Source organism: Mizuhopecten yessoensis, unplaced genomic scaffold (genome assembly GCF_002113885.1).
Source record: "Mizuhopecten yessoensis strain PY_sf001 unplaced genomic scaffold, ASM211388v2 scaffold10591, whole genome shotgun sequence".
Lineage (NCBI taxonomy): Eukaryota > Metazoa > Mollusca > Bivalvia > Pectinida > Pectinidae > Mizuhopecten > Mizuhopecten yessoensis.
Window position 1 is genome coordinate 507,116 of NW_018408623.1, and position 25,602 is coordinate 532,717.

At 34.2% G+C, this 25,602-nt stretch overlaps 2 protein-coding genes across 6 annotated transcripts in view; both read left to right on the top strand.

Moving 5' to 3' along the window:
• LOC110461229 lies at positions 1-21,946 on the top strand. Of its 5 annotated transcripts, XR_002464098.1 has the most exons (11): positions 1-207; positions 9,452-9,503; positions 10,581-10,766; positions 11,187-11,332; positions 11,797-11,935; positions 12,560-12,729; positions 13,147-13,215; positions 13,404-13,482; positions 13,881-14,003; positions 15,866-19,498; positions 21,922-21,946. XR_002464098.1 is itself a non-coding variant. In XM_021514616.1 (10 exons), exons 1-10 carry the CDS (start codon positions 58-60, stop codon positions 16,705-16,707), a joined length of 1,956 nt encoding a protein of 651 aa, XP_021370291.1. In that variant the 5' UTR covers positions 1-57; the 3' UTR covers positions 16,708-20,124. The 5 variants fall into 5 exon arrangements, 4 of the variants coding, with proteins under 4 accessions (XP_021370291.1, XP_021370293.1, XP_021370292.1 ...); XM_021514616.1 differs by lacking the exon at positions 21,922-21,946 and having other exon boundaries at positions 15,866-20,124; XM_021514617.1 differs by lacking the exons at positions 1-207; positions 21,922-21,946 and adding an exon at positions 4,186-4,588 and having other exon boundaries at positions 15,866-20,124.
• Positions 21,710-25,602, top strand: part of LOC110461231 — a 25,225-nt gene continuing 21,332 nt past the window's right edge. The window contains exon 1 of the mRNA XM_021514620.1: positions 21,710-22,114. Coding sequence (XP_021370295.1) covers positions 21,857-22,114 — 258 coding nt within the window. The 5' untranslated portion in view covers positions 21,710-21,856. The remainder of the gene's footprint in view (positions 22,115-25,602) is intronic.

Below are 25,602 nucleotides of genomic sequence, written 5' to 3' on the forward strand. Positions count from 1 at the left end.
TCCTGGTGGGTCAAAAAGAGGCTGGCAATAAGTTGAGGGACACACGCATTGTTAACTATGTTAGCACTAAGTATAACTACTGTATTATTGCTATGGTGTATTAGTGTAGCTATGTTTACCTATGATCATGACTTCCGATGTGCAACATCAGATCAAGTAATCATCAGTAATCTGTCTGCATGTCAAGAACGTGATTGTTCACAAGGGGTATGTATACTGTATACTGCTTAAAGGTAGGGCGAGCAGTCGAAAGGCACAGATTTCACGATAAGCGCTGTTGTTACAGATACTTTGATGTGTTAGCTAGTACATACGTTAAAATCTACCGGTCCTGTTGTTAATATATTTCTCATATGTACAGTGCAACTCAGTCAAGGGATGTTGTGTAACCTGTTAATTGTGTTTAGGTGTAATATAACATGCATCTTATTTTTATTATACAGGCGTTAAAATTCAAAAACATTTCTTAATTTAGGATTGAACTACAATTTTAGCAATGGCGTTATATGTCAGTGCTTGCTATCCGCATGATGTAACTACTTAAAGACCAGTTTATAGAGTACTTTCGGCAACATACAATTCGGCTGATGTCATCTGATAGAATGTACGTCTGGTGAGAATTTTGTTCTGCCCCTACTGTCGTATAAATAACTTCATGGCTGGGTAACTTTCTTGTAAACACTTCACAGATGGCTATTGTGGAAAAGTTCGGCTAGGACAAGATGTGAAATGAGTATGTTATGGAGATAATTCGACTTTAACTAAGACCCAATCATATTATGGATTTCTTTAAACGTACTTGATGATCCGGTCTTCAAACTTCTTTATTAAAAGTCAAGTCTAATTTCAGTTAAAAAAATAAATTATAAGAAACAAATAGTTACATTTAACTTATTGTGCAATCTTAATCAAAATAGATATTTATAAAAAAAAAAATTATTTTCAAATGCGCAATCTTAAAGGGAATTATCCAGTTTCAGTTACATTTATGAAACTGGATAATTCCTTTTAAGATTTTATATTCTTGGCTGTTCATCAGCATATTTCCTTCCAACCTGACCTAATGAAGAACTTGAATCGGTTCACATAATGTAAACAATCGCAGAATCAACACGACGTTAAATTGACTTGAAGACAAATGTTTTCCAGTTTTTTGGATTCTTTATACACATAGCTTGAATGATTGCAATCTGTTAAAATTATCGATGGTACATATTCAAGAAAAACGCATTTTGAAATAAACGTTTTCCAAGTTATTGTAACATTTTAAATTCGCACTTTTCTCATGCCTCACATGAGCAAACAAATGGTCTTTGAATATGCATAATGCAAGCAACAAGTATATATATAACAATAGTGCTTATAGTGAACATGTGTCTTAGCGTCTGACTAACATCGTCTTGCTATACAACAAATGTATATTGTTTAAGAAATAATTAACGTATGTATGTGTATAATGGTGAAATATATAACGAGGGTGAGAACACGTTGGAAACGTGGTACAATATTATAAGCAATACAACCCAAGAACTCGTGTATATACACTTTTTCAGCTATGCTTAAGATGTGTATGATTTTTTTTTCTTAAATTCCACAGGTGACGTACTTTGTCAGTCAATATAAATTTATGGAAGCCATAACAAACTGATACATATCAACTGATTTGAATGTGTACTGTAATCAGGTTGGGATGATTTTGTTACTAACACTGTGTGTGTTGTAGGCAAAACCCAAAACTTTGTGTATATTTACAAAATAGATATATAATAAGACAGAACTACACATTTTTAGGACGCAATACCGAGGCTACTGAAGTATCAGTCGTGCATAACACTGTCGTCATGTGTGCATATGTGGATTTAGTTTATAGATCTAAAAGCACAGCTTTACTACGAATTAATAATACTTAAGTTAAATATACTGACATTTTCACGCAAATATTAAAATTGTGTTCTCTAAAGCGTGATCATGATATTTTATTTAATTGAACTTTTGTAATCTTTTTAGAAATATGATATACGCATTGATTTGACAACCTTAGCTAAGCTACTCTGGCATAATCCTTAAACTGCCTGGTTTATGTTCATTTTATTATTTAGCATCTCGATATCATGTTTATAAAATTCTATAAAATAACCAAAATGTAAACATCTTAATTGAATTGCTTTTGTGTCTCTTCAGTTCTTGGTGCTGTTTTTTCTTTTGCTTTGGTGTCTACTTAGATCCCGGTGTTGTCCTTTGTTTTGATTGGTGTCTCAATTATTCCTGCTGCTGTCTTTCCCTTTTTTAGGTCACCTGAGCTTTGCTCAAATGACCTATTCGTCCGTCGTCGTCCGTCGTGCGTCGTGCTAAACTTTTTACATTTTTGACTTCTTCTCAAGAACCAGCGGATGGAATTTTTTCAAACTTGGTCAGAATCATCCTTGGTAGTTGAGGCTACACAATTGTAAAATTGGGTTACTTACCTCAACCCCAGGGGCCAGTGAGGGGCCCCAAAGGGAAAATTAACCAATATTTCAAAAATCTTCTCCTCCAGACTCAGAGGTACTACAGTCAATTTTTCTGATGGATGAAAGATCATCAGGGGCTTTGTTTAAAATGTAAATTCCAGTACCCCCGGGCCATCCGTTCTACTTTGGGGAGGGGGTAAAAATTACTATAGTTTATATAGGGAAATAACATTTTGGGTATATTTTGTTCATTTTCTGCAGGAAATTATTCTTACTTGGTGAGAATCATTCTTGAAGGAAGAGGGTATCAAATTGTAAAATTGGAATTCCTGCCCCAACCCCAGGGACATTGGCGGGGCTTCAAAGGGAAAATTAACCAATATTTCAAAAATCTTCTTCTCCAGACTCGGAAGTACTACAGTCAATTTCTCTGCATGTATGGAAAGAGCATCAGGGGCTTTGTTTAAATTGTAAATATCAGTACCCCGGGGCCATCCGTTCTACTTTGTGGAGGGGGTAACATTACTATAGTTTATATAGGGAAATCACGTTTTTGGGTATATTTTGTCCATTTTCAGTAGAAAAATATTCAAACTTGGTTGGAATCATTATGATGCCAGATGGCAATTAGATGGTATATGAGAAAATAAGATCCTGCCCAATCCCCAGGGGCTGGAGGGGTGGGGCCCAAATTGGGATTATGTTTAAAAGTTTTAAAACTAATATTCAGACTCAGTTACCTTAGTTACCTTAATTGTAAATTTCATTATCCCCCAGGTCATCTGCTCTCCCTTGGGTAGAGGGTATAATACTCAATAGCAAAATAATTTATTTGAATAGTTTTTTAAGTTCTTATCCTTTGGACACTGACATGAGAAGTATTGTATTTCACTTTGTTTACATGTTGTTTTCCACATTTTGTACATCTTAACAATGAAATTGAGCTACTAGTACCTATACTATAACTCAGGTGACCACTAAGGCCATTGAGCCTTATGTGTTGCTGTCTACTCACTTTTTGGTGTTGTCTTTTGTTTTGCTTTGATGTATCTTCAGTTCCTGGTGTTGTCTTTCCGTTTTTATTAGTGTCTACTGATTTATTGGTGTCTTTTCTTTTGCTTGGTATATTTTCAGTTATTGGTGTTGTCAGTCCTTTTGTAACGCTTTCTCCTCAGTTCCTTCCAGGTGTTTTTTTTATATTTGTTTGTTTGTCGTCTCCTCCGTTCCTGGTATAGTTTTAATTTTATTTCGTGTCTCATTATTTCGTCTGTTGTCTTTCTGTATCGTTATGAGCTCGGAGTTTTCCCTCTGCGTTGGTGTTTCAGTGAATACCTTTCTCGGCTTGCTATACATTGACTGAACACTACCTATATATAGACCAATGTTTATCCATTGTGTGTGTTAGTTCAATATGAACTGTGTGATATAACTAATATTTTCGAGTTTTCTGCATCTCATAAACTATATTCATGGCTTTTGTCAGTATTTTAAATTGTAAAACTCTTTCTAATTTTCTGACGTTACCAAATAATAATAAAAATAATAATTCGAGGTTCATATATACCGCTTTATCACAACTGAGTTCGAAGGTCGTCTCAAAGCGGTTTTCAAATTATTATCCGTGGTTATAGGGCTTTTGCAACCAGCCAATATCTTTCTCAACTCCCAGGGGAGCATACAGCCGGCGCTGCCATTTCGGTGCTCACAGCTAGCATTCAACAATTCTAGCACTGCCCAACCAGGCACTCATTTACAGCTGAGTAGACTCGAACAAGCGGGGTAAAGTATTAATACGAACTGGTTTCGAATGAGATACATTTTAAACTGAAAGTTAATGGATTGAAACTTTGATTATAAACCAAGTCGTTTACCCTGTATTGACAAGCACGTAATTATAAGTATGGCTATGGATGTTGCGTCAATCATCCATCAATAGAGCGAGACCAGGATTTATTTAAAAGTCACTTTGGGTCCTGGATGCATTGAGTTGGATCAGGAGACTGAATATGGCGGTACGTAGACAGAATATACATGGTGTGGTCTTGGGTAGTATACTGACGATGCATCTTTTATCATTCCGTCATGTGGGTGCACTGACTTTCAACACAGATTGCCAGCCAACTAACTGTTCACAAGGTGTAAGTATAAAGCTACACATATGGAAGTTATTCATTCACATGGTGTGGGTGTAAATCTTCACGCCTACAACTTCTCCAGGTATCAGTTGCCAGACGGATAGATGAGTTATATACGTGTATCTGCTGTGGTAACACACCTAGCTATATCTCAGATGTAAATATGTAATAGGTGTAGATATAATGTATGTCATAAACATGTATAAAAGCATAATGAAATGTTCAGAAACTCAATATCATGGATAAAAGTACAACCAGAAACCGAAGTACTAGGATTGGTATCTCTTTGTGTAATATTAGCAACAGTAGGACAATTTTGTTGAAACATAGTGTGTAAGTATCTATATATAGCTGAACAACGTCAACACTTGACAAAATTGGAACTCTTTAGTCTTTGCGAACTGACCAAACCGGAAATTGAGAAATTTCATTAAAAAGGAAATTGTCATCTCACAATGATTCAAGAAACTTCAGGCGAAATGTTTATTTGATCAGAGGCTGATATCCCACGGTAAAATCCAGGTCATGCTACAAGGCTTGTAGCTTTAAGCGTAAAGGTTCCTCATTCTTCACAGTAGTTTGAAACTTTTCCCAATCTTCGCTTTTGTTTGTCGATGTAAATGACATTTCTTACTGATTTATCTTTTGAAACGTTTTATCACATGTCCTGTATTTATTGTGTGAAGTACCTCGGTGCCTTATAAAATGGGAGCTTAGAGGTTGATTAATAGTTTTTTTAACTTTTAAATAAACGCTTTTTAAAGTGTCCTATAACATTTGCCCATAAAGCACAAGAAACCAAACAACCAGTATTTAAGATCAGTCGTATGGTATGAAGGTGTAGAGACCTGACGCTTTAAAGAAACTGTAATAGTAGATGAGATGAAAGCAATTTTGTTTGTGTTTTACTCTATATGGTCATGGGGAGGAAATTAAGGGGTCTAACAAAATAAAAAAATAAAAAATAAAAATAAAAAAAACGCCTGACCATATTCGCATGAATACAACAACTCACTCGATCATTTCTATCCCAAATTTGCCTTAGTATTTAGTAAATTACACATTGTACCTCTTATGATACAATAATTATAATATATATAATTGTGTATCCTTAACTAGACTAAGATCTCTATTTCCTTGTTCATGTAAAACGGCACACTATCGCTTAAGTCATTGAATTCAATACATTGATTGCGAGTTCATCGATTAAGAGTGCGCGATTTGGTTTACTTCATCAATGACTCCATTCCTTAATCAGCAAAAGATACTGAGTACTGGGTTTTGTCAACACTTTTAATATATGACCTTAACAATATGATATATAAGATGATTGTAACGTTGTGCTTTTATGCAATGTAAATGTATATTGTCTAAAATGTATGAATGCAATTGTAATGCGTGACACTCATTAAAACAATATTGACCTGTCTTGTGTAAGGACTTCAAGCGACTATTATTTAGAACATGCATACTGAAGTAAGCAAAAGCATATTTCCTGTTACCATAGATACAATAGTAGACAGATTAAGAACATGTTCTTTTAGTTAGTTTTTATTCTATATTTGGCTACATAACATACCATATAAGTAACACAGCAAACTGTTAATAACCTCACCGTCTTTACAGCAGATTGTTACTGCTTTGATTTTGTCGTCACACGCATAAAGTATCGTCTTTGATCAATCGCTGAAAGTCGATCATGGGCGAGGAAAATGAAGTTGGCAGATACAATGTACTTAAAAAAACTTCTTCTACAGATAACTATACGAGTACACAAATTTGGGTTGTAAACGATAAGTATATAGCTGATGTTGAAACCATGACAATATTACTTATCTCGTGTTAGGGAATGCCTTTAAATATGCTTACAAGCAGAAGACGCGGGATACCTGGCCTTATTCTCCTTGTCCTTTTTCATTGGTCTCCATATCAATCTTTCCTTAATCTATATTTTTCCTATTTCTTTTGTCTTTGCGTTCAAATACAGTTTTATGGATACTTCAATATGTTCTATTTAATTGGTTTAAGGCAAAAAGTTAACTTTAGGCTACTTTGTTCATAATATGGGCGCATTACAGGCTATTTAATTTGAAATTAACCAGAACTATACATGTTTAGATTCATAATCAAGTGGTTTTAGGCACGTGTCCCTCTGTTTCAACAGTCATTTGGAAAATTTGGATTTCCCTAGTATCACCAATAGGTCTCAGAAACATGTGATGCAGTCTTATTCATTTTTGGCCAACTGTATATGTCACTAAATTTTATAGGCGCGCTCACCTGTGTGTGTGTGTGTGTGTGTGTGTTTTACATGCGCATTCACCTGTATGTGTGTGTTTTACGTTCTTCTTTCAGTGTACAGCCAGTGAGCACGGAGTCAGATTTATTAGTAATCCGTACCTAAAAAAAAAAAAAAAAAAAAAAGATATACACTGGAATTTTAGAGTCAAAACAAAACTAAAGTTTTGTTCACGCGAGTGAGTGACTATTTTCTTTAAGATTTATAATTTATAATACTATACAGCCATCAAAATAACGAGCCGTTTTTTTATACAATTATCTCAGTGTTCTTGTATACGCATTTTTAAAATTTCAACATTTTGCAAGTATATCAGATTAAATCTTGATTCTTAATACATATATTTTTTTGAGCTTCCCAGTATTTGTACAGACTTTTTTCACCTAACTTAAGTATGGGTTTTCTTATAAGTTTATACAATAGATGCACCTATATCTTGTTTGATATCTAGTGCATGACATTTCTATTGGAGTCTGGTTACTCAATATACCAACTTTACGCAATGGCGTGAGGTTCATGTGATTTGACAGTCACGGTTCCTTAATTCCAATGCAGTGTCACAAAAAACAAGCATATTTGTAAACCGTCGTCTTTGTTGCGTTTCCTGAAAGCACTCATATTCTAAGATAACATCTTTGTGACAAACACATTGGCTAAACTTAAAATCTAATGTTGGAGTTCAAATAATAATACAAATGTGTTTAAAAGGTTTTCTTCGATAAAAAGTGTTTATCTTAATTTGACTTACTACTTAGTGCATAATTATATGTATTATTTTCAGGCCTTTCACACACCCGACAAAACGAGAAATGACATTATCTGAGTTAAAGGGCAGCTATAATTGATCCGGTCTTGTCAACAATTCAACGTTGTTCACTGCATACAGCATGCAAATGCACTGTATACAACGCTAAATAACCTTAAGCAATATAAACAGAATACTTATACATTCTTTATACATGAAAGGGTTACGTAAAAAGAAATTGAAATTTATATCCCCCCCCCCCCCCCATTTATTTATATAATCAAGTTTTATATAATCTTCCAATAAGAATAAGAGAATATCAAAGTGTAAGCAGAATAGTAAGTCGATTTCAAATCGATGAAACTAGGATGAAAATATAAACAGAGGAAACATCAGAGAGCACTGAACAGGTACGAGGAGAATCAGACTACTCTTGTTTCTCTAGGTCAAATCCTAGTAATGCCGCGTTGCAAAATGAGAACACGATTATTTGTGTGCAAAATAAAAAAGATCGAGATTCATATTGCACATGTATCAGGTTAAATTAGTATTACCCAATAACACCAGGATGGTTAAACGCGTAAAACCTGCCAATAATCTTTATAAATCTTCAATTCTGGAAACCATGTGTAGTGAGCAAGCATTAGATATATCTCACATAGGTACCCTCATCAACGTCTGCCACACGTAAACAATGTAGGTGCTTTTTCCTTTTCATTATTGTTGCGCTATTATCATTGTTTGCACTAGAATTTCACTTTTATTTTTGTTTTTGCAGAAAATTGACCAGATGTCTTGAACAAGAATATTATTATAAATTGTTCAAACACAAAGATTCTATTTCACTGAAGGATAATGCCAATGTGATGCTATTTACTTCCTTCTATTCATGTTTCCTTCTATGAACAATACGTATAAGCAATAACCTGCTACCACTTCCTTACTTTCGAAAGTTAACGATTAGGCAATTTGAGGACGCTGAATATATTATATCAGTCTTTAATATCTTCATCATTATTTAAATTTGCATTAGGCATCATGTATTTCCCGTCAGAATGCATAATCAGTTTCAATACAATTATCCCACACATTCTCTTTTACTTAGTACAGAACAGATATGATTTCACAAGGTGGCTTTATATTTGGTTTGCAAATCTGTGAAAAACATCCTTATGTATGCAAAAAAAGAGATCTGGAAACTGCCTTGGATCCTTAACGATTAGAATAGTTAAATCACAAAAATAAATCAAATATAAGTTCCTTTCAACAATATCATGGAGCAAAATATGTCTATTAAATTAAAATTAAACTATATATTTGCAGAAAGTTTCTCATTAACCATAAGTTAAAAAACGATCATTTACGGTTTCTCGTTTACATGTTTTCACATAAATCATTACCGATATCTTTCACAAGTGCAAATCAAGAGTGAAAATATCAGTATTTTCTGCCGTGCGAGTGAAATATGTATGATATACAACGGCAAAACCATTAAATTTTCATTTTGTTACATTTTAAACTATCTAGAATAACGAAGATTTACTGTATTAATACATTATGTTATGCAATAGGGAACATTTTGGCATCATATTCTAATGACGTCTACTTGACAACAAGACGCAGGCCATTTTGGATGGGCTCCCCAACGTCATACCACCGTTTTATGTTTATATATGATACGATCTGCTTACAAAACATTATCAATTGTTGAGTTAGATAAACACATCAGTTTTTAAATCTTGATAGAATTCAATATCTCACTGACAAAAAAATATTAATGGTTTTTATTATTATTCTTAATTCGTCTAATATTTTTTTCCAGAAACGTAACCCATTGGATTCCTACTTTGACTGCTCAATAGGGATGTTCCAAGGTAAATCCTTTAAAGATGTTATCAGCATTATTATTTAGCATCCTACCTGTGGTGGCCAATGTGTCTACTTTACTCGTGACAGATTTATATTTGAGGACATTTTCGCGTTTTGACTTTTTAATATTTGCCTCGGAGTTGAAATCGTTTTGTTTGCGATAAATGTTTTGTAGCTCATGGATACATGTTTCTCAAATCTACCGCTAGATATTATGTAATTATTTCTGTTGATGCACATTCTAATTTAAAATGTTATTGTTAACACAGATTATGATACAATCAGTCATGTAACAACTGAAGAGTTCAATGTTACTTTGATAAAAGTGGAAAATTTATATATATTTCAACAGTGGTTGTACCTAAGACTAGTGAGGGCAAACGGTTCATTTTGTCTTACAGTTATGTATACTACATATATAACCATTCTGTTTTTTAACCACACGATTTTTATTTTTATGTACTATGGGTCCTATTGTCTGTTTGCATTGCCTTATAATTACATATAATGTTACTGTGTCGCTTTCACAACATGACTTTTATACCTATTTTGTATTTTAAACCCAATTGTCTGTTTCCATTGCCTTACTACTACGTTATCACAACCTTATTTATATATATTTGTTATGTAATAATATATGAACCCCCGATGTCTGTTTCCATTGCCTTACTTCTACGTTATCACAACATTATTTATATATATTTGTAATGTAATGATATATGAACCCCCGATATGTCTGTTTCCATTGCCTTACTACTACGTTTTCACAACAATATTTATATATATTTGTTATGTAATAATATATGAACCCCCGATGTCTGTTTCCATTGCCTTACTACTTCGTTATCAAAACATTATTCATATATATTTCTTATGTTATAACATATGAACCCCCGATGTCTGTTTCCATTGCCTTACTACTACGTTATCACAACCTTATTTATATATGTTTGTTATGTTTTAACATATGAACCCCCGATGTCTGTTTCCATTGCCTTACTACTACGTTATCACAACATTATTTATATATATTTGTTATGTTATAACATATGAACCCCCGATGTCTTTTTCCATTAATATAGAATGGGAGGAGTTTAAGAAAAACAACCATGTTTTTGAAAGTTACGAGCAGAGCAATAGCCACATGAAGGATTTGAACTCGCCTTCCATAAGTGCCGTCGGATTTTACCTGATAGCTGACAAATACAATGTCAAGAACAATCCAAATTTAAATCTTACATTTCGATTACCAAGGAACAGTTCATACGGTAAGTGAATAAGTCACAATTCGACAGTTTCTAAAATGTACTTTGTGTAACAAGAGGTTTCCCTATATATTGATCAATGTGCATGCTCTATGATTGTCATAGCGATATCTCCTTATCAATGAAACAGAATTTTGTTAAAAAAGTAATAACTTTAAATAGGTTTATCTACCAGAATATTTACGTAGTTTTCACTTGTTTTTATTAAGTGCTTGAGGGCTTAACATGCGATGTTTACACATTATAAACGTGTTTTCATGACGTCATACTTAAGCTGTTTCATTCACCTGAAGAGTTTGCAGAAGAAAGTTAAAGGGCTAATTTATATTATTTACCATCAAAATTGATTCATATTTTCACATAATGTAATTTTTGCGTCTTAGCCTCTATCTTACCTAGATATTTCCACCGTATTATTTTCAGATACGAAAGCACTACTGGTAAAGTTTGTGGGCTTGAACGACCCGAGGTACCCCGAACTCATAGATCCATACTACAAGGACAATCCACGATACCGACTGTTCGACTTTCCATTGTATAAAACCCCAGAACAAGATCAAATGTATCCGGTAAGCCAGTTTTAATCGACCAATATAGATTATCGATTTATATTTTCTGAGGTTTTACAAAAATGTTTAATTGGCATGATGGCATGTTCAGTAAGTTCTTTACTTTTACGGGAAAAAGGTTATACCAAATTAACATACCAATACGTTGATATTCTAATTTACCGTCAGTTAAGTGGATAATTAAGCCAGTAAAATTGTCTTGCCTTTTCCTTTATGTAACTTGAAATTGACCAATAACGCACTAGTAAAACAGAAAATGACAATGTAAATGAAAAGTTGCTATTCGGAATTTTAATAATATACTTTTGATATCCAGCTGGTTGAAATCGTACTTCGCTTTATACATATAAAACATTAATAAACAACCTATGGAAGTTTGCATATCATAAATATAAGATGTTAACAATATGCGATACCATTTTTGCGTGAAAAATAAAGGTAGCCTTGTTATGTTTATTTGCCAGAGAGAGATTGTGTACGGTTGTTTAATGGGGCTGGACTGTCAGAGTGAAAAGCGGGCTTACATAATCACATTAACGGCCTATACGTTGAATCGAAGCCACCCTGGAACAAGTATTACCTACCATTTTACCGTCTACACAAGTATGTACATTTTAAGCAGCTCACTAAAATATCCAAATTACTTTTATCAAATATTCAACAGATAAAAAAGGTAAAAAAAAATTAAGTACGTGAATGAAAAGTGTTTATATGGATATATCGTATCCATAAAAAAATTACGTTGCTGTAAAAGATTTTAATTTCTACAATATGCTAATTTCTTGTATTATATCACTTACCTTTACATCACAAATGTTCGAAGTCTTGTTAGCTTGATGTAGTTTGACTGTACGTTTCTTAATTGAGAAACTTGTTTCATTTTCACCATAAATCTTGCAGATAAACAATAATAAGTAAACGTTTCCCAACTGAAAAACCCTTTTAACCAACTTGAAACAAACTTTTCTTGAACAAGTTATTTCGTGGTTTTTTTTCGAACGATCTCTTCTGATATATATGTATCTGTTTTTTAATTAAAACACTTTTTTGAAGATAACCTCAAAATACTGGTATTGGTGACTCGTTAAGTGAAATGTTATCATTGGTTCATGGCCATGACTTAATAGACTAAGATATGAATAAGGATAGGAAAAGGTCGTTAATCAGGACGTAGATTATTTTTAAAACTAAAATTCATTGCATATGTGTGATTTTTTTTCTTTCTAGCGAGAGATTTTAGCAATTCCGGTAAAGTGACGATTGCTATGGCTTATATATACCAGTTGCGGACTATGCATGTCGTGTTCGAGCCAATATCAGCTGTTTATGTGTCCCCTGGCACCTACTACTTTGTTAGGCTCATGGAAATAAACGCAGGCAAACTGCAAACCGTTAAGGTACCTCACTCATATGAATACTTGGATGTTGTGCTTTTCTGGTATTCTGTAGAAAAGCAAGGGTTTTGTAACATAAAAGTAACTGTATAATCTCGAAACAACAGTGTGTATATACATCTAACGTTTCCTCTTAGTCATACTTTTTACAACCTTAATGCATTTTTTTTATAATAACTAATTATTCAAAAGTGGTAAAATTAAATAATAAAACTGGAAATAAACGATGATTCATTAACTCATGCACCCCTCCATATCTGAACTGGACTCGCCCAGTCATTGATTTCGTAAGGTTCAAATGTGACTTAAGGGTTGAATTGTTGAATTGATTTCTATTCAAATACATCTTTATTTCCTAGAATGACCTTTTCGTCAAATAAATACCTATTTTTTAAACTATCATTCAAAATTAATCTACAGATTGGACATACGACGAGTAGGTACGAACATGAGTTCCCCAACATCACCAAAGGGAGTTATATTGTGGAGGTAAGATTATTTTTTTTATTGATATTACTAAGCAACACATTTGGATAGTTTTAAATAATGATTTTTTTTCTTAACGATCACTTTCATTTAGCTGCGTTGTTTTTTCAAAAGTTCTAAATGAATTCAAATAAGTTAATGAAATAAAAATAATAAAAAAAATCATTAAAAATGAATAATATTTAATATAGGTCAATGTCCAAAACTGCCTCGGAATAAACCCGTGTCCTGTATCACAATCAGGGATTGTGGAAGTGGAATATCAAATAAGTAAGTTCGATTTCCTAACAATGCGACAACTTTTTCTACCATTAACTTTCCTTTTCTCAATAGCAACATATATCGTCTTATCATTTCATTGTCAAAAAGTTTTCTTTACTAGGGCCTGTTCTCTGTACCAGTGTGTGTGCGTCAAGTAATTATACTTTGTATACTGCTTAGCCACAGTTTTTTTTAATCAGAAGTGTTTTAACTTCAGACAAAGAAATTATTTTCTGTTAATGAGGCCGAATCGAAACGATAGGAATGACCAGAGTCTTGTTTAAAACATTTTGTAAACCACATTCGGGACCCGTCATGACCCCATGATGTGACCAAGGCAGGTATGTTGGTTATAAACAATGAAGGACCCAGCGAAAAAGTCATGTTAATCTACGTTGTTATTGCAGAGGCGGCCTTGCCAACGACAGAAACGTCGCAAAAAGCTGGGGTATACATATACGCTATAATAGGTGTCGTCGGTGGAGTTGTGCTGCTTCTTGTCCTATTGGCATGCTTCATTGGTTCTATCGGTGAGTACACAATAAAATACCATAATCCATTTTCTTATATTTGGAATATGATAGCTCTATCTATCAAGATACTATTTCTGCGTGTGCTATGAAAGTCGAGGTTTTGATTATGGTCGATGGTGAACCTTGTGGTTTTGTTGTCACCATTAGAGTTCTCGATGACGTGACATTACTTGGACTTGACCTAGACTTACATGGCGGGTGTCGTCGATGAAGCAGAAGACACTTACCGTTTAGTAACATATATTCTTATTCTCATTTCAAGGGTGAATCTCTTTCCTTTGTTAACATTTTGCCCTTGGTTTATCGACTTTGAGTTCCCATTATGGATATTTTGGTGTTTATTATCTTTTGTATTTGTTTTTTTTTTTTTTTTTTATTCATTGTTATGCGTCTTTTTTCCTCTTTATTATTTTTGTTATGGAAAAGGGTAATAAAGTTAAGTCTCCTATGTTCATTTCTGCAATAGTTTTTTTTATATTTCGTTAATTGAAATAATTCAGAAATATAATATACTGGATACGAAAAACTTTTAAATATTGTACCAAACTGTCGGTAAATTGAAATAGACCTGCAGAAAGTATTCTGTCAAAAGGTAAATTTTGGTGAATTGAATTGTTTTTTTAAATTTTGAATATCATCAACCCTTGTATAGCGCTATACTTATTATCAAATCGTATACTTTGGTGTAAGTCTCGATGCTTTAAAAGCACACCGGTGAATATGATAAAGGTTAGCGATGGTTAAAAACGAAAGTTATATGTAACTGTTGGTATTTTTGTCTCTACTTTACGACATGAATTGTGTTAGATAAAAAAAAAGTTTAAGAAACACTCTCTAACTCGTACCGATAAGCATATGATGTACAATATTTGTTAAACTGGACACCTTTTTAAACTAATATTTCATGCTTTTTGGTAAATTAATAAACAAAATGAAGCTGTTATATGGAGGATATTTAATATTTGCCCATTCAACATCAAATATAGGTATTGCAGAATACCGGTATTTTTTACGAGAGTGACGCACGAGTGAAAAATGTCGGTATATTCTGCCGTACGAGTGTAGTATATCTGGTAAGCATAGGGGAAACCATTTATTTTCTATTTATAAAATTTTAAAAATAAACCAACGAAAATGTTGCTATATGAAAATTGCGGGAATATTCTACGCCATGTTCTAATGACGTCATGTCTCACAACAGGGCTATCCGCCATTTTATGTTATTCAACACAATTCTATCGTTTCCTGCTGATACAATGTAGGAATGGCTTACAATTGCTATTGATACGTAGGTGTGCTTATACATGTAACTTAGTATCTGTATCAAAGATGTATTAAAACAATAGCTTATCAGGTCGTTGCTTCAATTGAAGCTTTGCCGAAAATCTGCGGTTTTGCATTAAATAAATAGAAAATGCCATTTTGATTCACATCTGAAAATATAACATTTCGTTTAATTTCACTGTTGTTAAGATACATTTTTTTCTAACACTTATAATTTCTAATATTTCACCGGTAAAATGTAATAAAGACTTACTTTATCTATCTTTCATTATAACTGAATCTGCATTTAAGGCTCTTTGCCAAGACGTCATGTACATTCCACCCTTTATTTATTCATGTATGTGCACATTGAGATGATTATCTTGCTTAATGTATAATGGTGATTATAAGCCTTTTTGTTTATCAAATGTAACTAATACTATTACATGTATCCATATGTTGTAAAGCGCTTTAGAGTGATTTTACACATTATGTAGAGCACTATATAAATGTTTATATTATTATTATATTATTAAATGATTATCGGCGTACTCTTAACTATTATGTTAATCTCCTTTTCTGTTTTACTTTGGTAGACCACAAGCCTAAGGTGTACATTTTGAACTCGTGCGAAGAGAAGATTCATACAGATGTATCATTGGCATTGCAGCAGTGCATACATCCGTTTTTTGATACTGCGGTCGTATCTACTGTTAACCGCGACAGTGTAAAAGATTTATCCACCAAAGCTGGATTCCAAAACCACGACAACGTCATCATTGCTATCAAATGTCATCACGTTTCTTCTGCTTTCGTCAATAATTTGTGTTCAAAACGGACGCTTAAACGTTTCAAAAATATCACATTTATTTGGTTCTCGCAAACAGACTTGTCCACGGTACCTGATATATACAAAGTGTTTATGTGGAACCAGAACAATGGATGTACAGATATGTTAAAATACATCCATGACAAACAAAAAAGGCATTGCCTGAACATTCTAAAACAGTTCCGGCCTCAGCTCAAAAACGTTAACGGAAATTCTGCAGAGATTCAACATCTTCGACGTACCATGGCTATAGCTTTAACACTACCTGTCCCAACGCCTGCAAACGACCCGTGGGCTATGCGTCCATACAGTCAGGACGACCTTCGACGACCTCTGATACAAAATAACTGTTGCCCTGTCCATCATGAAATGTGCTATGAAATGGACAATCACACGCAGTCCTTTAATGTACCGTCATCACCTGGCTACAATGACAATCAAACATCTGACGAATGGCACTTTAGCAGTTTGCCAATAAGAGATGACCTGGTCGAAGGTCATCATTTTGGGCGGAGACTCGATCACGGTCACCCAGAGATAACCAGTTCAGACATTGATATATTAAGCCAGGAAATGCTGAGAATAAACGGAGCCATACGGATAACATGAATAAGTCGAGGATCCCTGTACCACTGCGCTGTGGTGTTTCGTATATACAGTAATCTCCCTTTAACTTCCGGTTGGATAGAGCTGTAGCCGATTTGGATCATGGCACTTCTGTTAACTAGGGAGCTCGGTCAGTTAGAGTACAGTAAAACTATTTGAAATACAAGGTTCGAATCTCGGTCAAGCCCCGCTGATGTTTTACACTCAGAATACTTGATTGTATTTTATTAATTTTATCATTATTATTTCTTATAAAAACCGTAGGGATTTCAGAAATAAATTAACACAGCTATAGCCATGTCTGACCAAGCAGGTACCAATGCGTCCAAATGAAGTTACAGTGTTTGACAGTTCATCAAAAAGAGGGAGGAGGTGGAGGATAAAAACAAAATATTATTGTGTTTTTTTCTTTGGCTAGGACAGGATCAATGTTTCATCTAGGTTGATCTGCCAACATATTAACACGTTAAGCCATGGAATGGCATATTTAAATATTGAACTGCTTTATTTTGTTTTGCATTATGTTAAGCAAAACAATTTTAACTAAAATATTGTATAGTTGTTGATTTTAACGATTTCCCGTCTGCGAGGATTAATTATTATGCAACATGGCCACGTAGAATTATCCAGCTCACGAAAGTACTTTCGTGTGATTTATTTCACAATTTTTTTTTTATGAAAATGAGTAAAATACTGTACTTCTTGTGTCTGAATATTGAAAATACATATGTTCACATGAAAGTATGATTCATAGTATTAATATTCGCTGGATATTCTTTTTCGCTAACTTTTGCGACCGCGATAAAAGCGAAACTAAACCCCCCGCGAATACATATTATGTAATACCAACCATGCAGTGTTGCACGACATGTACATTTGTATTATATGTGATTGTAGTGGTAATGTTACTTATATGGACGGACGAGCAGTTGAACATCTTTAATACCTACGGGGTCGCCAGCGCTATCTATTTTAATCTCGTTAAGCACAGTCCAACGTCTTCACCAAACTAAGCTATAACAAACATGTATATATTTTTTTGACTTTTTTGTTAACCATGGTCTAAGACTTGTGTATTATTCCATCGTGAATTGGTAGGAAATCAAGATAATATATTATGCAATGCAAGAAAGCACTCCTACCTTGTAGAGCATACTCGGATACTTATATTTGTCCTGATGTTCAAGAGCTAGCGTACTTAGGGCCCGTATTGTTTAAACCGTCCAAGTATGGATTCTGTGCTCTAACCAACTTTTTTTTGTTACTCGTTTAAATGATAAGACACATTCAAAAAGGCATGTGTTATCTTTGAAAATGGTTTTTGGCTTTAAGTATTTCCAAAAATATCCTTCCATTTCATAAATAAAGTTATTTGTTATTTGATTTACACCGGAACAAGAAATTTGGCTTGAGCACAGAATTGGAGTCTATGTTTATGTAATATTGAAAGGCATCAGACATGGGCAATATATTATCGTTGGACGTATCAAACTGCACGAGTGAAGTGTACACATAGATAGATTTGCGAGAGTTTCCGCCCAGTTTCCGCCCAGGCCGGGTCATCCTATGTCCTTAAAAATGATAGTTGTTATTTCCTGCTAAACATTCATCATATAAGGTAATTACAACATCTGGTTGTCGAGTTATCACATTGACCGGAGGGAATACTGTGTTGGGTGCTTTTGGCATTGGATTTCAGTGAGGTAGCACTCTAAAGTCGGCATCAGCTCTGCGCTATCGCAAGGAGGCAAATACACCAACATACCCTGCTTCCAGCACAAATACACACATGGACACACACATTACACATATGGAGACACGTATTTGAATAAACTTACCTGTTGATAGCATGTTAAACAAAATCAAACGAACAGAGTGAACTGTATCAATTATCACAATAAATTATATTTGTTGGAAAATACTTCTCATCATAACTCCGTTTTAATCTAAACTTTTCTTTTCGAAAACATGGACCTAACAACAATTAATGGCGGACAAAACGTCGTTAATGACCTGAAAACATGGTCTGGTATTGTTTGGCCTGAAAACTGGCTGTATCAATATAGTAATATTTCCTATATAGGTTACAATATCATTAACGTCTACATCATGTTCAGCGTCCAAATACATGAACATAATCTATTACTTCAAGGGACTTCCAGGACATGTCCACCGACTCTTCGATCTATATATGACATCTGTAGACGGACAAAACGCGGACACGTACACTATTTCTATCATATGTGGTAAAGGTTACAGGTCATAACCATTTAAATGCAGTGACTGTTCTGAAAAATAACAGAAAGTCAGAAAATAAAATTGAATTGAAATATAGACACGACAAAAACTAAACCGAAAAATACAACAGTACGCGTAATGTGAAGGTCGGTGACTGTTTTTGAGCCCCACTTAAATGTAAGTTGATTGGTTGAAACTCGGTCAAACGGTTATCATTTATCATCCTCTTTACATTGTCATTATACTACGCTGAGTTCCAGTCAGAAGTTTCGTTTATACCCTGTATACATTGTCCATAGACTCAGTAATGTTCTATTCAACACTGAAGATCTAGATTATATAGCCTGTCATGTATCGAGTGTCATTACATGTTATGAACTGCTGACGAAATTGTTAGTTAACTAACACCTCAATCTGAGATTATTACACAATACTGACACTACAGACAGAACTGAGTGTTGTTTACGGTATGTTTACGTGTATCTACTAGAGCAGCCTGATGACCCGTAAGGTATGTCAGAGCTATCAGCGTACAGTGAGGGATAACATTTCCACGGTAAGTTAGTACAGTGAAACCTGCTTTTATAAGCATCTCAATTTAGGACTTCTTGTATTAGCCATTTTTTGTGTAATTGTCTAAAAACAAAATTTTGTATCCTGCTTTTCACCAAAGTTGTCATATCCGACCAAAGTTTGTTCCATCTCCCTTGATGTTGGTAAAGTCAGCTTTGACTTAAATTTTCAAATTATGAACATCCTTGCGTCTGGATCATATGTAGCATACAAATCATTGTTTTTCCCTTTCAGTCGACCTATCAGTCAAGCCGTGCTCATTAAAAGTTTGTAGCGACATTTGTATTAGTTTTAAGTGTTATTCACAAAGGTATAACAAACACACCAGACTTACTTTTATAGAGGGGCGTGTGGGATCCACAAGATTACATAGAAGGTTGTATCGCAATAAGTTTTGTTTCTCCCCTCAATGAGAAGCAAATCATCGCTGAGATAGTATATCCGTTTAACAAGTACCTTACTTTTGACTTTTGAATGAAGAGCTTAAATGTTTAGCCCTTGTTGACATGTATACAAGGTTTGTATTGACCCTTCTACAACTTGTGTACTCACCCAGATCGAACGATAACGTTTAACTTCATTATGCTGTGCTTTGCATGCTACACAGACCTATGTACTTGTAGTAACAAAAGATTTTCCACTCCTTTTTTCCCAGCGATTGCTAACCCTTTATCAGGCAATACTGAATCGTGAGAATAACTCTGATGCCTCCGTCATTCACTATGCTATAATTCTGCAAAATCAACCGATATTAACATTTGCTCTTCTCAATGACTGATGTCTGAAGGGTCGAGTTGACACCAGCTCAATATAAACACTCTGCAATATATCCACTGAAAGTAAACAGCAAAAACACAAAAGAAACAAATCTGTTTGTTATGGGCTTTGCATCCTTCGCCACATGCTTAGGTCATTTGGAGGAGATATCTTTAAATGACAGATAGTCAAATGCCATTTTAAAGTTAAACTAAAATATCATAGCTTCGACAGGATAACATGACACTGCGGCACCCAACCAATGCCATAACATCGATATGAACGCATGACACTCCGCGCCCGGTCAATGTCATGATATTGACAGGAAAACATGACACTCCGGAGACCAGTCAATGTCATCACAACAACTGGATAGCATGACACTCCGGCAACCCATCAATGTCATAACATTGACATGGAAGCATGACATCCTGGAAACCAATCAATGTGATAACATTGACAGGGTAGCATGACACTTCGGCATCCGGACAATGTCATAACATTGACAGGATATCATGACACTCCGTCACCCGGACAATGTCATAACATTGACAGGATATCATGACACTTCGGCACCCGGACAATGTCATAACATTGACAGGATAGCATGACACTTCGGCACCCGGACAATGTCATAACATTGACAGGATATCATGACACTCCGTCACCCGGACAATGTCATTACATTGACAGGATAGCATGACACTTCGGCACTCGGTCAATGTCATAACATTGACAGGATATCATGACTCTCCGTCACCCGGACAATGTCATTACATTGACAGGATAGCATGACACTTCGGCACTCGGTCAATGTCATAACATTGACAGGATAACATGACACTCCGGTACACGGTCACAATATTATGACAACGAGCTTCGAAGTCCTCACCGGCGACCATTTAAAATTTGAACCTCAAGCAAACAGCAGTGAGTAACAAGTATGAGGATTTTGGCTTTTCTCGGTCAGGGGACAGGAAGTATCAACTCCTTAATTTCTTTTCATAAATAACCATGAAGCAACTGGAGAATATCTTCTGACCACATACAATGCATCAGAAGGCGTTGAATTCCACTTTAAACTAAATGTTTAAAACCATTAAAGGATTTACATAAGTATAGGCCATTTTTTCTTTAAACTTTGAAGATGGAAGAAGTTGTCGGGAAATGAATATAAGTGATTCCGTTAAGTCAGGGATATATTATAATATATAGAGTGTTGTCATAACTATATAAAAATGTACCGTCTGATGCAGTCGCAATCATACATCCACAATTTCTTCACCTCATTACACCCTTATCGAGGCAGTTACCAGTGTAACGTTTATCGAAACACTTCTTTCATGAAAACAGTTTTATATAGTACATCCGTTACGTTGTTACTGCACTTTGTTAGACGATTTTTATTTTTATTTTACGTGGACTGAATTTTGTTTTTATAGAATAATATTGGGTTTTACCATGCAACATTTCCTTTATTTTTTTATATATGTGTAAATGATTTAGGATTTCTACCCACTCATGAATACGAAGCTATTTACTCGGTCATATTTCATAAAGGGAAGGGAGGTTGGGTGACCATAAGATGTCACTGATCGTGTCACAGTATATCTACCCGCCGTCGGCTGGGATGATTGCTTTATGCTTCAGTGCATTGGAGACAGAAGGTCACCTTGCTATAAGCAGACGAACACAAACAGCCACCATGTTGACAAGACGAGTTATACATCCTGCGGTTGTAGTGACTATACTGGTCAGTTTGACCACCAGCTCGGACAACTGTGATCATACTTCGATTGGAAGCCACCCGGAATGTCAACCCACGTGGTGTAGCTGCGAGAAGGTTGGTTAGATTGTAATTGTGTATTGTAGTCAGGATATAAAAGAAACCATACCCAGATAGTATTTGTAAACATTACACATACGCTTGACATTGATACGAAATGCGTGGCAATGGTTTAAGACTTTCACCGCCAAAGATAAGCTTAATTTAAAACTGTGCGCAATAGAAACCATTTTAATCAACAAACAATGTATCTGCACTTACTTTACTAGTTTCATATGATGTGGAATAAGTGCGTCTTCACAATTCACGAAGGGTTCGATTGTCTTAAGCTTAGTAAACCTGAAGAAAATTGAAAGAAAACATGAAATCTGATATTAAAATCTTGAAAATTAGCAACTATAATGGTATGTATTAGGGTTTCAGATGTTGATATGGTAACAGGAAATACAAAAGTATTTGTAAATTCACAACATGCTTTCGAAATGTCTTGTTTCGATATTTCGTCTTAAGACGTGTTAAGATACCTAGGTTTGGAACAAGTTGATTTTACATTGCGTAAGTAAAGGTTATCATTTAGGATATTCGGGTTTCTAAAGTAACAATAAGTTGATAATAGGGAAACGTACCCTACCTAATATTTAATTTTGATATTCATTTATGTTGTACAGTAAATCAAAGCTGAAAGACAAATTTGTTGAAAAGTTAAGAGTCCAGCATATACTTGTTCTCGCTTCGAATGCCAGGTCATCTGTACCATATCTTGTCACAGTATATTTCCTTCTTCTTTTCGTTTTCTTTTATGGAGTGATGCAACCACCTGTATTTAGATATACTGATATTCGGAATAGCAGTTGAACATTATTAAAAAAAAAAAAAACAGGATAAGAAGATATCTTAACAGATCCCCTGTCGTACTCGCTTGACTTTAGGGGCTGATAAAGACTATATACTAACTCTTACACTGTACATAATAACTCTTACACTGTATATACTAACTCTTACACTGTACCTACTAACTCTTACACTGTATATACTAACTCTTACACTGTACTTACTAACTCTTACACTGTATATACTAACTCTTACGCTGTACCTACTAACTCTTACACTGTACATACTAACTCTTACACTGTACCTACTAACTCTTACACTGTACATGCTAACTCTTACACTGTATATACTAACTCTTACACTGTACCTACTAACTCTTACACTGTATATACTAACTCCTACACTGTACCTACTAACTCTTACACTGTACATACTAACTCTTACACTGTACATACTAACTCTTACACGGTACATAATAACTCTTACACTCTATATACTAGCTCTTACACTGTATATAATAACTCTTACACTGTATATAATAACTCTTAAACTATACATAATAACTCTTACACTGTACATACTACCTCTTACACTGTACATACTAACTCTTACACGGTACATAATAACTCTTACACTGTACATAACAAATGTTACAGTGTAATTCTTACTCTTACACTGTACATACTAACTCTTACACTGTACATACTAACTCATACACTGTATATCCTAACTCTTACACTGTACATACTAACTATTACACTGTATATAATAACTCTTACACTGTACATAATAACTCTTACACTATACATACTAACTCTTACACTGTACATAATAACTCTTACACTGTAAATACTTACTCTTACACTGTACATAATAACTCTTACCCTCTAAATTCTCACTCTTACACTGTACGTACTTACTCTTACATTGTACATACTAACTCTTACACTGTTTATACTTACTCTTACACTGTAAATAACAAATGTTACACTGTACATTCCTACTCTTACACTGTACATACTAACTCTTACCCGCTAAATACTTACTCTTACACTGTAAATAACAAATGTTACACTGTACATTCTTACTCTTACACTGTACATACTAACTCTTACCCTCTAAATACTTACTCTTACACTGTAAATAACAAATGTTACACAGTACATTCTTACTCTTACACTGTACATACTTACTCTTACACTGTATATAATAACTTTTACACTGTATATACTAACTCTTACACTGTACATACTTAGTCTTACTCTGTACATACTAACTCTTACACTGTACTTACTAACTCTTACTCTGTACATACTAACTCTTACCCACTAAATACTTACTCTTACACTGTAAATAACAAATGTTACACTGTACATTCCTACTCTTACACTGTTCATACTAACTCTTAAACTGTATATAAAAACCCTTACCCTGTAAATACTTACTCTTACACTGCCCGTACTTAGTCTTTCACTGTACACACTATCTATTACACTGTACATACTAACTCTTAAACTGTATATAAAAACCCTTACCCTGTAAATACTTACTCTTACACTGCCCGTACTTAGTCTTTCACTGTACACACTATCTATTACACTGTACATACTAACTCTTAAACTGTAAATAAAAACTCTTACCCTGTAAATACTTCCTCTTACACTGTACGTACTTAGTCTTTCACTGTACACACTATCTATTACACTGTACATACTAACTATAACAAATGTTACAGTGTAATTCTTACTCTTACACTGTACATACTAACCCTTAAACTGTATATAAAAACTCTTACCCTGTAAGTACTTACTCTTACACTGTACGTACTTAGTCTTTCACTGTACACACTATCTATTACACTGTACATACTAACTATAACAAATGTTACAGTGTAATTCTTACTCTTACACTGTACATACTTAGTCTTACTCTGTACATACTAACTCTTACACTTTACATAATAACTCTTACACTGTATATAATAACTTTTACACTATACATCATAACTTTTACACTGCTTACACTGTACATAATAACTCTTACCCTGTATATAATAACTTTTACACTATACATCATAACTTTTACACTGTATATACTAACTCTAACAATGTAAATAACAAAGGTTACACTGTACATTCTTACTCTTACTCTGTACATACTAACTCTTATACTGTACATACTAACTCTTACACTGTAAATAACAAATGTTACACTGTACATAGACTATATGCTAACTCTTACACTGTACATACTAGCTCTTACACTGTACATACTAACTCTAACACTGTACATAATAACTCTTACCCTGTATATAATAACTTTTACACTGTATATACTAACTATAACAATGTAAATAACAAAGGTTACACTGTACATTCTTACTCTTACTCTGTACATACTAACTCTTATACTGTACATACTAACTCTTACACTGTATATCCTAACTCTTACACTGTACATACTAACTCTTAAACTGTATATAAAAACTCTTACCCTGTAAATACTTACTCTTACACTGTACGTACTTAGTCTTTCACTGTACACACTAACTATTACACTGTACATACTAACTCTTACACTGTACATAATAACATACTAACTCTTACACGGTACATAATAACTCTTACACTGTACATACTTACTCTTACACTGTTTATACTTACTCTTACACTGTAAATAACAAATGTTACACTGTATATACTAACTCTTACACT